The sequence below is a fragment of the Orussus abietinus genome, unplaced genomic scaffold (assembly GCF_000612105.2).
Source record: "Orussus abietinus isolate OABI.00-Male unplaced genomic scaffold, Oabi_2.0 scaffold740, whole genome shotgun sequence".
Classification (NCBI taxonomy): Eukaryota; Metazoa; Arthropoda; class Insecta; order Hymenoptera; family Orussidae; genus Orussus; species Orussus abietinus.
Window position 1 is genome coordinate 3316 of NW_019394903.1, and position 18042 is coordinate 21357.

At 38.2% G+C, this 18042-nt stretch overlaps 1 protein-coding gene across 2 annotated transcripts; it reads right to left on the bottom strand.

Moving 5' to 3' along the window:
* Nucleotides 1–381: 381 nt before the first annotated feature.
* On the bottom strand, nucleotides 382–13991 carry LOC105698944 (protein TRC8 homolog). 2 transcript variants are annotated; one of them, XM_023433457.1, is made up of 4 exons: nucleotides 13846–13991; nucleotides 13114–13356; nucleotides 2789–3508; nucleotides 382–975 (listed from the first exon to the last, which is right to left on the bottom strand). In XM_023433457.1, the coding sequence occupies exons 3-4, from the start codon at nucleotides 3033–3035 to the stop codon at nucleotides 587–589; spliced, it is 636 nt and encodes a 211-aa protein (XP_023289225.1). In that variant the 5' UTR covers nucleotides 3036–3508; nucleotides 13114–13356; nucleotides 13846–13991; the 3' UTR covers nucleotides 382–586. The 2 variants fall into 2 exon arrangements, with proteins under 2 accessions (XP_023289225.1, XP_023289224.1); XM_023433456.1 differs by having other exon boundaries at nucleotides 13772–13991.
* Nucleotides 13992–18042: the final 4051 nt, after the last annotated feature.

The following is an 18042-nucleotide window of genomic DNA, read 5'->3' on the forward strand; positions in this document are numbered from 1 at the left end:
CCCAGAAAGCATGAATCCAGAGGATTTCTGGAGTTATATTCAATTTCTTTATAATTAATGTACGAAAACGACAGGTGGAGTATGCCATTTGGTACAATATCCAATATAATTCGACACAGTTGTCAATATAAAAACGAACGTCGGCAACGTAGGCATTTAGAAAAATCTTCTTTATCGACGTCGATCAAGTTCCTCGACGTGTTTCACATCGCCTTAATAATTGTATATCGATCGAAATATGAGAGCTCGACGCCATTTTAGTTTTAGTCTGTCAACAAATTGTTTTCCGAAAATCCAAATTTTGAAAGTGTCAGGATAATTCTTAGGTGCTCGCGAGTCATGTGCCAAAGTTTTAAGCAGTTTATTCCAATGCCCTTAAAGAAAGTGTCTCATTCGAATCGACCGATTTAAGGGGGGTTTCATTTCACCTTAAATCAGTGGTGACATTGACATGGAAACGGAGGTACGACACGTTGATGTATTCGGGACAAGCGCTTCATATAATCATGGCAGAACTTCATTTGCAGATAAGTTCGTTTAATCATGTACTGATAATTTGAATTTCGTTCTATACGTTTGACTAATTCTAAGAAATTAAAATTCTTACCGGCAATGGGTGAACTCCTACGATAGAAGGCGCCATAAAACTAAGAACTAGTAGCTTCTGAATGATTGAATACTTCGGAGCAAGATGTATGTAGCAAAACACACTGGCTAACATACATTGCAGTATGTAATTCTGAATTATCAGGAAGCCTGGACCATTGTTCATAATTTCCGATAAATTTAGACACAATATATCATCCAATATACTGTTCGATGTCTCGTGTGAACTCATGTAGGTGACGATCGCCTTCATCGTACTAACGTTTGACCAATACGATATAAATATTATACCGACTGAAGTCAGGTACAAGTAAACAATAACTAGATGTTTCGTCCACAGCATAAATATGCATAATGCCGCCACAAGACCTGCAAAATAAATAAATAAATAATTTTTACTGAAAAATGTGACAATGTAAAAAAGAAGTAAATATTCATTTTATATTGTAAACAGCAATATATCAACAATGATAATTTTCGAATACATTCCATAATAATTTTCTTAAAATATATAGATATTATTCAAGAAGCTAAATAAATGTTACAAGTTCCTTTCTATAGACTCTTCGTATAATTTTGTCTTTCATTATCAGAACATTTTCCCTAATCAAAATGACATATAACGTTACAAATTCACCACTGCCTTCTTACAGCAAGAGATATTTTGGGTAACGAGATACTTTTATCAGAATACAAGTTAAGAAATAACTGAACTGATTTATGTTTATAGGGGCATTATAAATAACAATTTATATGGTTAGGGACGTGGCGAAATGGAATCGCGATAAAATTACGAAAATAAAAGGAACGCAAGGGCAGACGCGCGAAACTTCTAGCAATATAGGACCTGCAACCCGAACCGGATTTTCGGACGGGTATCCGATAAAATTAGAAGTGCCGGCGTTTATCGGATCAAAAACTGGTAGGCCAGTTAAATTCATAAAATACCTAAAACAATATTGTATTACGATAGCTGTGAGCGACTTCGCGACAAAAACGATAATAGGGCAAAGCTTAAAAGATGCAGCATGCGATCGGTGGTACCTCATGAGTGATGAGGTAGCTAATGTAGAAGACTTCAAGAGGATCTTCTTAAAAAGGTTCTGGAGTAAGGACACTCAATACCGGATCCGAAGGTTATTAGAATACGGATGGTACGACGAGCGACGAAGATTAACCGGAACCGAATTCGCGATGCAATTAATCGGGAACGCGCGCGACCTCTCCGCGAACCTCAGCGACACCGATATTATAAAATAGCTCTCGCAACATTACTCCGACATGATCCATCACGCGTGTATTTCGCGAGAAATTAAGCGTCTGTCGGATTTCCTCGAGTTACTAGAAGCATTCGACTAGGCTGGATCAGTAAACGCCACGCGAATTAAATATCGTCGCAACGCGGATACGTACGAGTGGGAACCAGAAAATACGCCTACCACTTATGATAACAGAGAACAAAAATCGATACCGAGGTACGAACATCCTTACCGGGAGGATCAACACGCTACGCGGTCGTGAGGACACCGGGAGAGGGAGACGCCGCGACCATCGACACCGACCTATGCGAAAGAAGAGCACGCCCCGACGATAAGTTATCGCAGGGAGGACGCGCGAGTAAAATACAACAACAGGGGCGCTTCAGGGAGAATTTTGTGAACTAAATGCTCAAGGAGCGCCATTTTTCGGATGAACTATGCGGAACCAGTGTTCAAACGTATGTTCAAGCAGGGAATTCACCGAGTATTTCTAAATTTAGAGCTACATTTGTGAGATGTTGTGACGTGATGTGTGTTAGTTAGCGGGTCATTTTTTCAATGTACAATTTTTGGGAGTATACGAGCGGAACTATGTCTGCAACTTATTGCAAACTGTTGAACTACTATGGACGCTGCTAGAACTGCTACTAAGAAGTGACACGCTATTCTATAAGACGTCAACTTCACAGGGGTCTGGCGCGCAATTTTGTTTGTATGCAGCAGAATTTGTGTCTAGCGACGCGAACGGTTCCGCGTGGACAATTAGGTGAAAGTGATGGGCGATCGTCTGGGCGTTACGGGCCCAGCATCGTCTCCCTTCTCTTTCTTTATCTAAATTAGGAATCAACACATACATATACACTTAATATCATTAAAACATATGATAGACAAGATTATAAGAATAAAAAGGAGGAAATTCTTACCCAAAATGCAGGCATTAACTTTCAGAGCAGATAGAAGAATTGCTTGATAAGTATAGTGTGTTGAGTTGACTGCTTGCACTGTAAACGGTTCTGGTGTTGCCACGAAGGAACCGACGAATGTATCCGAAACACCTTCTCCAGGAAAGCCCAATCCTATTCTTAGCAATTCATCGATGATAAATAAAGCTGGCACCCTCATTATCACATCGGCGAATTTCAGAACCTTAGAGCGCATTGTGGTATCCATTTTTAAACTTCTATTTTATCGACGAATGTTCTTTCTTTAAGATTACGATGCTCCTATGGAATTCAAACCTTTGTACCTCATCACGTGGCACGGTTCTTTTTTCATTTGATTATTGGCGATTACCGCTTCTTAATGGCCAACAATTTTGAATTAAAGCAGCCATTGTTTCGATAGCAAATTTTTCATGGGTTATTCTTTGTGGAATCTTATGTTTCTCTTATTGTAACGGTTATTACGTTCACCTTGTCTTCTTTATAGGAATTTTCCTTGTTTGCGAAACTTACTAGAAACGAAGCATATGGAAATATTTTACTTCCAAATTTTCCACATGACAATTTTTAATTTGTCATTTTCAAAAATATTTTTAAAGTAGTTCACTTCAGTATAGGAGGTAATGCCCATAAATACGGTTGATACATTTGGTTCTCATTGACAGTCAAGTATTCATGAAGTATGTCCTTGAGAAGAGACACCTGTAAGAAATTAGTGATTAATCGATCAATTGGTGGATATTCTGTTTACGAAGTTATTTATTTATATATTTAAAATGAAGGTAAATCAATGACGACAGCTGTAGTCTATTTTTAGTAGAGTACGTTTGATAGACATAGTCCACTGATATAGGCATACTGATAGCATAACTGGTTGAAGTATATGTACCCACAGACAACTGTATCAAATCAAGAACACCTTCATCAGGTGTAAAAACACTTCGCCGCGCGCACGCGTGCGTGTGTGTGTCCATCAATAATAATTTCTGATTATAATTTCGGTTTCATTATCTTAATCCGGTCACAGAACAACTGAAATCAATTATTATTCACCAAAGGATATCAAGTGAATCCCATTTGGAACACTACTCCCCTGGTTTTATAAAATTTGATTGACCAATCAAATTTCTCAAAACCGGATTGGTCGAGTTCCCTCCTGACGACCCCCCACCAGGCAACCCGAACCGGCCAATTTGGATGTACCTCAACCCTGTAAGAGGGGACGCCCCAAGAACGGGGATACATTTTACCAGTGTCTGCCCTGATGAAGCGAAGTGCAACGTTTGCGAAACGTCGGCCCTCTGGCGACAATGGACGCGGGTCGCTCCCGAAAGCCCCAACTAATTTAAAGAACAACTCTGACCGCGGAAGCTTAAAACCTTCAAATACAAACAATCTTTCTTCTTAGGTTCATTACGATCTTTTATCAGCCAAATAATTAAAACACAGAATTTATACAACTATGTAATTCAAATTGTTAAAGAACTATCGCTACGATGTATCAAATGCAAAAAGTATGTCACTTCGGGTTCATTAATACCTTTTCTAAACTGAAGCATTGAAACACAGAATCTATAACATAAAAAATGTAAACAATTTTTAAAACATTTCTGCCGAATCGGTGAGAGGGAGTGAGGGGGGAGAGAGGGAGCGAGAGAGGGGGGGAAGAGAGGGACAGAGAGGGACAGACAGGGACAAAGAGAGGCAGAGGGAGAGGGAGAGAGAAGGAGAAAGAGAGACGCAGTGGAAGGATCATCATTATTTAAGATATTGTCTGTACGGCCTTTTCGGTTCTATTAGGAGCTCTATTAGAAGGCAGACTGCCTCTATTGATCAGGGTCTCGCCATTTTTGGAATGCAGACCTTTCTCCAAAACGGGTAGTAACGAGGATCACGTGATCACGCATCGTATAATAAGGAGTGCTGTTTGAGCCGAAATTTACAATCCTGAGCATATGTTGGTGTCGTAAGATTTAGATTTCGGTAGTTTAGTGTCGCCCACTCACTACCATAAATGTAACTTCGAGTAGCCATGAGTGTTTAACCTAAAGCTGTCATCGATATGTAGTAATCTGAAAATAATTCATTGGTCGCGATACAGAGGAAACAGCACTTATGTTTAACCTACGAATGTGGTTCATGTTTATTAACCCTTTCGGTACGAGCGCTCTGTCCGCCGAGACACTTCCGCTGTACGAGGCGCCGCTCCGAAAATGAACAGGAGCGCGTGCAGACAGGCTGTCACATGGATGCCAGATATATCCGGCGCTCGTACACACAGGTCATCAGATGGATGCCGGATATATCCTGCACTCGTACACACAGGTCATCAGGTGTTTGCCGGATATATCCGGCGCTCGTACCCAAAGGGTTCATCTGTTTGTCGCAAAGCAGAGGAAATGGTACTGCATGGCCGGAGTCCCACTGAATGAGTTATGTGCCAGACAGAGCACGGCGCGTCAATACATCGAGGATGAAACCCAATCAAAACAGCAACGCATGTGACGCACGACGTTTAGCGTAATTCTGATTAATTTTTCATCCTTGGCACCAATCAACAGCGCCCCGTCAATCAGGTTACGATCGAGCCCTTACCCTCTCCCTCGGAGTAGCAAGGAACTCAGTAATCTTCCCCGTTCCACAATAAAAGGTGACAAAATTATGTTTCTGACAGATATTGGAGCGGAAATTAGTTTGATAAAAGGATGCCACGTTAGACCAGACGCACTATTTTACGATGACGAACTACTCCGATTATGCGGAATAGGCGTCTCAATGCCATGTGTCACAAACGTCACAACCGTAGGCTATACCTTCTTCTTGACTATCAATGGTAGGCCACACAAATTCCACATAGTAGAGGCAGGACTAATATTAAAACAGGCAGGCATCCTGGGAGAATCATTCTTCCGCTCAGAAAAGGCAAGTATTTCGTATAAAACCAACAGTCTAAATCTTCGCGATATATCATATCCGTTCACAGGGAGTTGTGCTGTAACCCTAGCGGCACGAACAGTCAGTTTTGTTAAGATGCCCGTTCTTAATCCAGGAGTGTAGACCGGGATAATTCATCGACAAAAAGTCGAAAAAGATATTTTATTAGGCGATAGCCTAATGTCGGTAGATTCCGACAACTGCGTAGCATAGCTAACCGAAGCGAAAATGATAGCAAGTTAGTCTTACCGGCGTTAGAACTGGAATCATTTAGCGAAACTAATTACCCGAGGGCCCAAATTCGCGGAACCAGTTCGAATCTTTACGCCGAATCCTTCAACTCCACTCCAATAATCCGCCATTGCGCGACGTATTTCCAAATTATCCGCCATCGAGCGACGTATTTACAAATGATCCGCCATGGAACGACGTATTTCCGAACGATTCGCCATCGAGCGACATATTTCCAACAGAGATGCTCACGGACAGGTTCGCGCGATCGCATCCTGTGCTGCCCTCTACATTCGTACGTTAGCTATCACCGCTTTTGCCCCCAAGGGCGACGCAACAAATTTCTGGTAGGGGCTCGCGCACTCGCGATGGCGGTGCCATCTACCAGTCGCCGTTGACGGCTCACGTACTCGTGTTGGTAATACGCTGGTATTGATACTTTCTGATCTCGAGTTCTCTTTTACATTAACATTTAACTCAATTTTCTTCCGATAACAGTTTAACATTTTAATACTTTCATCTTGATGTACTTGTAACTCGATATTTTCTACGTATTCATAATTATAATAAATTGTAGTGTTACGTGGGGCCGAGTGACTAGCGAGGCCGGGAGAATTTTTCAGATTCCTCCGAGCGGTATACTGTTTCTAGAGAAATTAACTCGTACGCACGCGTAACCAGTTTATGATTTGAGAAATATAGAGAGGATGACCCGAGCGGCTAGGTCAACCTCTTTAGTGGGATCGATAGGTTTTTGGTCCTCAGAGGGTGATTGGAAAGTTGCAATGAGGACATAGGAGGGTTTTAAGGTTTCGTGAGAATCAAGTCGTCGTTTTATGTTGAATGAAACAGTTCTATTTATGCAAGGGGTACAATGTCCATGGGGGTAAGGTGTGCTAAGCGGATCGTCGCGAGACGAGACAAAGACGTTGGAGGCTGCGCGCTAGCGGCTTGCGGAAGTGTAACGATATATGTCCGCGTATCAATTGCGGAATGCTGACACGAGATTCTTTGCTTGCAAGGTGCGCTTTGCCTTACTCAGCAAGGGCGGTTAATAAGTTGCGATTTATACTTGAGAAGGTAGAATTTGGTAGTCGTTACCAGAAGGTGAATACCGAATTCTGTTGCGGGTTAGTAATTTGGAATAGGGTTCGAAATAGAGTGATGAAAGATTGAAAGAGTAGAAGAGTGAAAGAGTGGAGCTCTTCGAAGAGGATCTGTACCTTGGCTTCGCAGAGGCCTATACTTCCGGTGACGTCTCTACTACGTCCTGCCGGTTGCGATGAACTGCACGTGAACGCCTTCAAACCGGGGCGTGCCCTAGGGTTGGAGTTTCCTAAGATTCTCCCGCTGGTCCGGAATTCGCAGCGCCGTCGTTCTTCTCACTGTTGACTCGTGGATGTCGGAGTGCCGAAACGCACAACTATTACTACAGTACGGTCAACTCTTCAGAGAGCCCCAAGCACACGGAGTATAGACTGACTGATCGTCTAAAACTAGCTCCTGAGACTGAACTCCTTAGACTGCCCTTTTTTGACTGCTCGCTGCTCTTTTTCGGTGCCGTTTTTATACGAGATCTTATCCTTGAGATGCCTGTAGAGGACAGGGTCCAATTTCCTTGTTTTTGGATTTTGTTGTTAGAAGCTTGATTGGACATGCTCAGGAAGTCACTATGTTGACGGAAGAGTAGGTCCCGTGTTTTGGTCAAGAGTGCAGTTCGGTGCGGAAGGCGTGCGAATAAGCCAAAACATTCCTCGATGATTGCTCCACTCGTTGTTATTTTTCCGGTTTAATCAGATGGTACTATCGTTGCCTTGGATTCGATATTTGTCTTCCGGTAGTTGACGCATATTTAATAGAATGTGCACCTCTCTATTTTGAGGAAAATCGGGTAGCCTCGTAACAGTAGTTTACTTTCAACACCAGCTTCAATTTTCTTTCGACACCAGTTTTAATTTTCTTATGATACCAGTTTCAATTTTCGTTCGATACCAGTTCACACTTCCAGTTTCGTGTACTGGTACATCGATACTTTCCTCATGTCTACATTACAAATGATTTTTAGTTTTCTTTCGATACCTATTTTAACATCAACTCTTTTATTTTTGAAAATAAGTAAATCCTCTTCTGATACCAGGTTTTAACATCACTTTTACTTTTGCAAATAATTAAAATTTCCTCTGGTAGCAGTTATAACATCAATTCTTTTACTTTTGCAGATAATTAAATTTTCTTTCAATACTAGTGTTAATGTTAAAACCGGTATCGGAAGAAAATTTAATTATAAAAGTGTTAATGTTATAACTGGTATCTCATTACAACTCATCTCTGCTTCCACACTACCCGCCATCGAGCGACGTATTTCCAAATCATCCGCCACTGAGTGACTTATTCCCAAATAATACGCCATTGTCCAACGAAAAGACAATTCAACAATCTAATCACTGACCCTACGATTATGGGTAGTGCATCTCTAAATAAATCCTCATTGCGAGAGTCATTCAGAATTGAAACTCGAAATCATGAACGTACATTCGTCCTTTCAATCAACACTAGCGCGAACCGCATGAACTTACTACACGAAAGTCTTAGAATTAAACATTTAAATGCCAAGGAACACTCGAGCCTCGTTCCACTCCTAGAAGAGTTTTATGATATCTTCTATCTACCTGGCGACATGCTAATTTACACCCACGCCATGACACATTCGATTCCTACCACGGATAGCACCCCTCATTACTGTGATGCAGTGCCGATATACCGAAATCTACAAAGAGGAAGTTCACAGACAAATGAACGAATTGCTTACTCAAGGCATCATTACGCCCTCCAGCTCTCCTTCCAATTCACCTCTTTGCGCAGTTCCTAAAAAACTCGATGCCCAAGGACGACGAAAATGGCGCGTCGTCATCGATTATAGAAAACTCAACGAGAAAACAATCACAGATGCATATTCGCTTCCCAACATTACGGAAATCCTCGATTAGTTGAGCAGCGCCAAATATTTTACAACGATAGATTTGGCCTCAGGGTTCCATCAGATTGAAGTAGACCCTGCCGACAGTTATAAAACCGCATTCTCCACCCCGACAGGACATTATGAATACACACGGATGCCTTTTGGATTAAAGAATGCACCAGCAACCTTTCAGAGATTAATAAACAGTGTTCTCTCCGGATTGCAAAATAACGAGATGTTCGTTTATCTGGACAATATCGTCATTTACGCGAGATCACTTCAAGAACACGACATAAAACTTCGTAATCTATTTAACAGGCTTAGGGATAATAATCTACAAATACAGCCTGACAAATACGAGTTCCTGAAGACCGAGGTAGCATACCTGGGCTATACTATATCGGAAAAGCCCAACCCTAACAAGATCAAAGCCATAAAATCATACCCTGCTCCGAAAAGTGCCAAACAGATTAAACAATTCCTAGGACTAACTGGCACTATAGAAGATTTATCCCAAATTATAGTAAAATCACAAAGTCTCCTACCAACCGGTTGCCCAAGGATGTCTGGCACTATCTCGAAAATATTGTTCGGAACTCTCGACGCTGGTGACGCGATATACTCTAACGATCAGATCGACATAATTTACGAAGACGATAAACAAGTAGCAACACTGGTCAAGGAACAAACCAACATAATCCAAGGTTTCGTGACCAACCTAAATATCACGATCGACGAAATAAAAAACGGAGTTCGAAAAAAATACAAGGAAAAATAGAAACGATACAACAATATATAATGGACCACGTGGGAGAGTCGTGCGACGCGAAAATACAAGTAGAAATGAACGCTCACGTTATCGAACTCTCGAGTCTAATTAACTCGTATGAATCAGCGCTTACGACATTAACTAATGCCGTCATGCTCGCATTTAAGGGACTGATTCACCCCGACATCCTCTCACCAACTCACCGAATGGACACTCTCATAAAAATCAAAACTACTCCGCCAAAATCAAGATTTCCCCGTAACACTCGTGCCTGCCCATGCTCACGATTTGATTAAAGTTAGTAACCAACAGAACTCTCTCTCAATGGACGACTGATATATGTTATAACAATACCATTAACCGATAATCTCATACCGATTCCAGCCCCGTTCCAAGGTGATATATTTACATACATAAGCCCTAGAAAACGCCAAATTATTACGCCTAATTGACAGCATTTTATGCTCCTAAATGAACTCGGTAGCGAAAAATGCAAACCGCTACGCAATATCAAAATGTGCATTTAAGAGCAACCCTTCTATACTTCCCTCTATATAAATCCTGTGAAACCGACCTGCTCACTATCGGGGACACCGATATCAAAAGAAATTGCAATGTTAGATTTATCCGCCTACAAATCACCACGTGGACCCAATTAAAACGTAAGAACAGCTGGCTGTATATAGCCGTTAAAAAGGAATCAGTAGATATTTTGTGCGAGCTCCAAAGAGTCCTCGAGCAAAAATTCTCAAACGGGCTGAACCGTCTCTCAACCTGCTTGCGAGGCACCTGTAACCCTGGTCGAATAGTCCGAAGTCGACGAGTCTACGGTTATTCCTGTCAACCACGAGGCACCTGAAATAAGGTATCCTTGTTACTTTACTCGACGAGGTCTTTGACTGATTTCAACCATCTCGAAGCGAGTCCCCAAAACGACCCACGAGGCCCGGTCCGATCGATGTCCTCAGGCAACCGTTAGCGCCACTCCTGAGCAAACGATCCCCGACCTAACAGGACCCCAGCCTTATAACGAATCTACCATGATGCCACTTGCGGCAACTCTACGGAACTTGAGAGGAATACAAGTGCGACGAAAGGAATGCAGGCAGAAAACGATGATAAACACGTTAAGTGAGCGAAACGTGACCTAAAATATCTTCCGATTGGCGTAGCGTATGGCGGATGACTAAAAAGTTTGGAAAAATTACAAGCTCCACAAAACCTACTTTTATTATGCCAAACATGGGTCCATAATTTATTTTAATTGAGAAATAAATATTTATCAAACTGAAGTGTTGAACGTTGGAATTAAGTCTTTGGCGCCGTTCGCGTATGCTTTTCAATGTATTTGGCGCGAAACTCGCCCGAATTTCCTGATATATGATTCGATATAGAAATAATGACGGACTTTATGATTTTAGTTAAATTCATTGATGTCCTGGGATCTGCCATAATGCAAAAGCAACGGCGTCATAATAAATCATAATTTTTACTGCGCATGTAAACTATCTGTTAAGAAAACGAAATACCCAGGAAAGACATGTCAACTCCTCAAACTAATTTGATGTAGAAGCTTTTTGGAATCTATCGTGATGCATAGCGATATAATATGAAATCATCTTTTCAGTGAGTCTAAGCCTAACCAAACCAAATGCACTACAAACTAATGTAACCAATATAACTATCTGAAACTAATGTAATCAATATAAATTTCTCATTGACTGTACTTAGTGGTGAACATTCTGAGCACTTATATTTATTTCTTTACACTTCAAACTGTTTCAAACGTGTACTGTCTATACATGACGTTGGACATTCTTGGTTTTTAATATCAATAAATTCAAAATATGGAATTGAACTACAAATAATTAATAATTTTTTGAAGTATTCTTGATGATGAATATGTACATCAAATATTTGGTAAAAAGTATTGTTATCCTAACCAATACTCCGAAACCTGCCACTTAAACTAAAAGAGTTATCAAACATGCTATTCCGTCAATATCCTCGTACTAAGTTCCAAATTATGTATTTTCTATAATAAAATTAATATGAAAAGTTTTTTACTGTACACTTCAATGAAGTACAATCATTTATTGTTGATTCATACATTTGAGGTTCATAAAATCCATTAAGTTTCAGTGCTATTTAGTCAACGTCCTGGTCTTGCTCGAACAATTTAAAATATTGCAGAAATGGAATATTACAGTCAGATGGGAAAATATGGAAAATACTTTCATGGACAATTGCAAGAGAATGCTGACTTGTCCCATGGGCAACACGTGTTTTTAAAGCGAACATTTAATTGCAGATAGCATCAGTGGTGCCATTGATCCATTAGAGTATCAAAAATCATGAATCCATGGGAATTCAAGAGTTTTCCTTCGATCACTTTATAACTATTCTATTGAAATAACACATAGAACACTTCATTTCATGTAATTGTCAACATAGAGTAAACTATCATCAACATAAATACAAATGTCGATAACATGGCACGCCGGCTTATGTTACCACTTACGTATTCAAAGTGGCATGACCACCAAAAAGGGTATGGATGAATTTTATTTTATCGATGTCAATTAAATTTCTCAGTGTCTTTTATATAACCTAATTAGAATCCAAAAATCGAAATGGTTAATTGTTTACTACAATCAGCTGCATAAATTACAATGATAAGAAAACAGTGTCCTGGTATATGCCATGCAGCATACGCTCATATCACGCACACACATGTGCAGATACATATATACAACATACATTCCATTACAAAAAATACAAGACGATTCCTAATTGAAATAATGCAAGATTAGAATTCTTGGTTCTTCACTAATGTCCAATAAGTTGAAAGATTCCATCTTCGACACGTTAGAATGTAAAAAATACTGAATTTTGAGCATCAACATTTGAGGTGAGTTTTACTTATTGAATTTGCAAAATAGAACATAAAAGAAATAAATGTTCCATATTTTCAATTAAATATGTCAGAATGTGTAAAGCAGATAATGAATACCTCATATACCTCCCTTGTAATTGCTAATTATAATATTGATATTTTGTTTATATACATTTGATAACTTCATACTTAAACATAATGAATTTAAAAGTGCAAAAATCATAACATTCTAAGAATGTCCTCTTGTTTTTTATTTATTAATTGTGCTACCATGCATCATTAAATTATGATATGGCTAATAAATGTTGTATCAAATTTGAATGTTTATGAACAAAGAGAAATTAAAAGTATCCCCTAATAGTATTCTCTCAATTATACACAATAATGACCAGAAGTAGGTGCCCGGTGAATTTGAAATCGCAGATACTATAATTTTAATGATCAAATTGAAAAACTAATGGAAAGGTTTAGAAAGATAAAATTTTATTTTCTTTAAAAATAATATAAGAATGAATTACCTGCCACTTGCACATTATGGGACACATACTCCCTCCATGTTATCCATGTGTCAGGGAACAATCTTGGCTGAGTAAATACATGCTGATTCTCTCATTAACTCCGTTAATAAGAGCTTTGGTATTTAAACACTGCTTGCTTCATGTGCACCGATCACAAAACGATAGCAACATGCGCATACTTGATTGAACTTGTGGCCATGTCTCGGATAACAGCAGCTTAGTTACAGCGATCAACAGGGTATACTATTAATCCATAAACAAATAAAATCATCAAGTTAATTGGGAGTGTATTAGGCAATATTTACATAATTGTTTACAACTGATAACAATGCCACATCATCACTTTAAGTTTTCCTACTTTTTAAATTAACATGATATATGATTGTCTAGAACCAAATTTACATGAAATATATAGGGTTTTTGTACGGAACATACCAAACTACTGGCTATCAAATCTAATGCTACTACTGCAACAGTAAAATTTACTCTGAAATGTTTTATTGACAAATCTTCAAATTAATTCTGTTAATACCATGTAAATTTTTAGCAAGGGATGATGATAATCATCAGTTTCGTTACATTGGTACTTCTAATCATGATAAGAAAACTCGTACTAAAGTCAAAATTATTGTTGTATGGGTCAGGAAATTTTCCTTACTTGACAAACCCTACGATTAGATAAATTTAAATAGCTGTCAGTGAATATCAATCACAGATGTACATAGCACGTACGTTATATACTTGAAAGATATATCGATAGTGTTTAGTAATATACAGAAAATAGGTGTTAAAAGATTCACTTTAAGATTTATATGGTATATTAAACATTCAGCACTAGTCAATCATTCATGAAAAACTCATAGGTTACGTCGCACGCGTTCACACGTATATACCACACAATCAAGAGATTTGAATTGTCACCCAGTGTTGCCACTTTCTAAGTCTCCACCGTCGGTGTTTATTCAATATCGGATTAGATAAATCCGACTTTGAGCGCATCTCTACCACAAAGTTAATTCGATGTTAAATAAAATTAAGTGGTAGAGACATACCCAAAGTCCGACTTATCCTATGCAGAGATGAATGGAAATCCTATGCAAATTGGTTGGTGTTATAAGCGGTTTACTAAAAACCATAAGAAGAAATTCTGAAAATTGTCCTTAAGCAAGTTTTTTGTACAATTAAGGGTACATTTTTTAAATAAAAAAATGATGGGCCTACGTTGTTATATTTTCAATATATAGTAATATTTACTGAAGAATCCAATCTCATAAAAATTATTATTTGCATTTTTACAATATTTTTTTGCAATTGTTTAAATTTATTTATTTTTTATTTCACTTAATGATAATTCTTATCCCGAGAATTATCTTTTATTGGAAACATTTCGTCGTATCTCTCATCGTTAGCGAGAAATTAAATGTATATTGAAAATCGAATAATTTTTAAGGGACGATTTCATCCCTTCAAAATTATTTTTTGCAAAAAAAAATAACTAACCTGGACACACTCTAAATATCCTCAAGGTTCAAAACTTTTAGAATTTTCAGGTTGGGGAACTTCCCTTGTTAGCTAAAGAAGATGACAATGATTTTTATAAGAAAATGTCGAGGTAATGAAAAAGAGATTGACAGATCACTCCTGTTAATTTTGCGGCCTTTTTTTTTATAAAGAGAGTCTGTTCTAAAATATCTACTTCTATAATCATTCAATGTAGGAAAATCACAAGTTTGAATGCTTTACATTCGGATATCCTTACCGATAATGTAAGATAATGTTATTGCCCCTTTGCAACCAGTTTGCCTTCTGATCGCTAGGTGGCACTTCCTTTGGACCATATTCTTTTATCAACGGTAAAAGGTCTCACCCTTTCGAAAGCAATTCATATTTTGACCGCGAGATGGCATTTCATTCATACCGTACTGTTTTACCGGTCACGAATATTTCGCCTCTTTGGAAGCAGTTCCAACTTTTACAGGAGCGAAGAGAGCGCGAGTCGTGTCTCACTTTCGACAATGGCACGAAACATCTCCACACTCATCTCTGTCCTATGGATCCTATATTACGGAGGATTGCTCGATCCCAATACTCGTCATATAGTGAAAGTCCCCCCCCCCCCCATCGTGACGTCACAGGCGGACCCGTTCCAGTACGTTTAACATTACGGAGCGACATTTTACTCAATTTTTGTCGATCTTTTGAACATTTTAAAAATAATTTTCGGGATTTTACTTTATAAATTTACTATATATTTTTTGGAATCAATCTTTATGATTATCGGTAAATTAAATAGTTCTTATATTAATTTAAATATGTATTAGTTTAATATGTGGTAAATTGCGGTATTGCTGCTTGAAATCAGAAATAAAAGTGTACATTTAGAGTAAGTTTTTACTTGACAAAAGTTCTCCAGTGCTCGAAAAAAATACGCCAGAAATTTTTAAACGATGCAATTGAATATATTGCCGGTTTCATAGCCAAACAAATATTTAAGAGTACTTATCCCGAATTAGGCGATTATACCCTGTGACATGGCATTTTTTGTTGGGAATCACCGAATCACGAAAACCATCACAAAAGATGGCACTGGAAAAAGAGGCAGAACCGGAAAAAAGCATATATTTGTCGAAATATCGCGGACATTCGAATTAATTCGATCAGTTTCAATCGAAAGATTTAGAAGTCGCAACGATTCCCCGAGTCACCGAAACATCAGTTTAACCGTTAGGTCGAAAGAAGTAGGTGACTCGCGTAATGTACGCGAGAACCGGATCGAGCTGGCTCGCGCAAACAGTTATGCCTGCTTTTTTCATACTCGCGGGTAGCTATCCTTCGAATAAAGACATTCAGGTGTAAAAAAACTTCGCCAAATATATATATGTGCCCGTCACTAGTCCTTTCTGTTATAATCTCGGTTACATTATGTTAATACGGTCACGAAACAACTGAAATCAATTATAATGCACCAAATACGAATAATCTTTCTTCTCGGGTTCATTCAGTTCTTTTATTAGCTAAAGAAAAAATACACAGATCTTTTATTAGCTAAAGAATGAATACACAGAATTTATAAAACTATATAACAGAATCTATAACATAAAAAATATATACAATTTTTTAAACATTTTTGGCGAGCCGCTTAATAATATAACAATAAATAGCCTCAAAGGTATTAGGACTTTATTATTACGTCAATGTCACCAAATATGCAACATTACTAGCGTTCATATCATTGTCTGCCCGCTTCTTTCAATGTACTGTAATAGCATAAAGCCTAAAATGCTCTCAGAAACCATAAATATTATTAAGCGGCTCGCCAAAAATGTTTAAAAAATTGTATATATTTTTTATGTTATAGATTCTGTTATATAGTTTTATAAATTCTGTGTATTCATTCTTTAGCTAATAAAAGATCTGTGTATTTTTTCTTTAGCTAATAAAAGAACTGAATGAACCCGAGAAGAAAGATTATTCGTATTTGGTGCATTATAATTGATTTCAGTTGTTTCGTGACCGTATTAACATAATGTAACCGAGATTATAACAGAAAGGACTAGTGACGGGCACATATATATATTTGGCGAAGTTTTTTTACACCTGAAGAAGGTGTTTTTGATTCGATTTCACATCTTTTTGTAATCAAATTATTTGTATTAAATCAATTATTGATTTATTATCTGATTTATTATTTTTTTTATTTTAAATTTAATTAATTATCCTCCGTCGCCGCCGCCGCGTGTAGTGAGAAGGACGAAAATCAATGCAAAAGGGCGAGAGGGTGAGGACAAGGGCCAGAACAAGAACGAGAGCCCCTTATATTGATATTCGAAACGACCGCGCCACGTGGCCATCGCCTATTGGTTGGATCGCTGCGGTGCCACCGAAACGGTCGACGGAAAAATTCAAGCGATCCAAGCGAAGTGAAATATTAAAAAATGCACATCTCTGTATTAAATGAACCAATCGATTTCGTTCATAGCTTAAAAAATGCAGAAAAATCGTCCACTCTCGATGGCCTCGTTAAAGTTGACTTTACTCATTCAAGAGATTCGAAAAACAACATTCATTGTCCAATTTGACACGCCAGGCTGAACATCGCAGATAATGACTACGTCTGAGTTTTGCGCCTCTATATATACATATTTGGCGCGAAACTCTACCGAGTTTCTTCATCTGCCAGATAAATAAAGGTTTGATTATTTTCACTGAACTGTAAGGTTTGCTATCTGGAGGACAGTTAAATGTTTTGACCAATCTGGCAACACCACAAATGCAAGAAGTATATAACTTCGTGAATTACGATACCCTTTAAATATTTACGTCTATTGGTGGGAAATTTTGAATTTGATTTCCTGAATTAATGTTAAATTATATTAAGCACAATCTTGTAGAGTATTTTTATTACTTTATAACTTCCAGCTGCTAAAGAAAAGTATTTTGTTAGAAAATAGTTACCCATCTTGGATAATTACATGATATTGGAATATGTGATACGTTTAACGAGTTAAAGTCACAGAATATGCATTATTAATAAAAATTCATTATCCATTAGCTGAGGTTCAGCATTAAATGAAAAGAAAGGAAAGAAAATTGTAAACATCTGCACTTTGATTAAACTATCGTGTATTTATCGTTTATCATCCTGACTATAAAATTATTGTTCATTTGGTCATTCTCCGTGGATTACGCAGTCACTTTATTAGGTTATACACGTTTGTGGCCTATAGGTTATACAAAACATTTCCAAGTGCTCCCATCGAGGGCGCTATAGTAGGTGTCTGCCAGATATTTGCTACTCGAACTACCGGATAACTTTATCCGGTGGATAACTTTTAACTGGAAGTGAAAAGAACCGAACTGAAAGATATATTCCGGATAACTTTGTCGGGAACTTATCCGTAGGTAAAAAAAAAATGGGCATTTGAGTAA

Bases quoted from the DNA above. Each gene is read 5' to 3' on its own strand.
- LOC105698944 (XM_023433457.1), bottom strand. From the start codon at position 3,035: ATGGATACCACAATGCGCTCTAAGGTTCTGAAATTCGCCGATGTGATA. The intron at 976-2,788 runs GTAAGAATTTCC...TTTATTTTGCAG, and splicing joins AGTTAATGCCTGCATTTTGG to GTCTTGTGGCGGCATTATGC.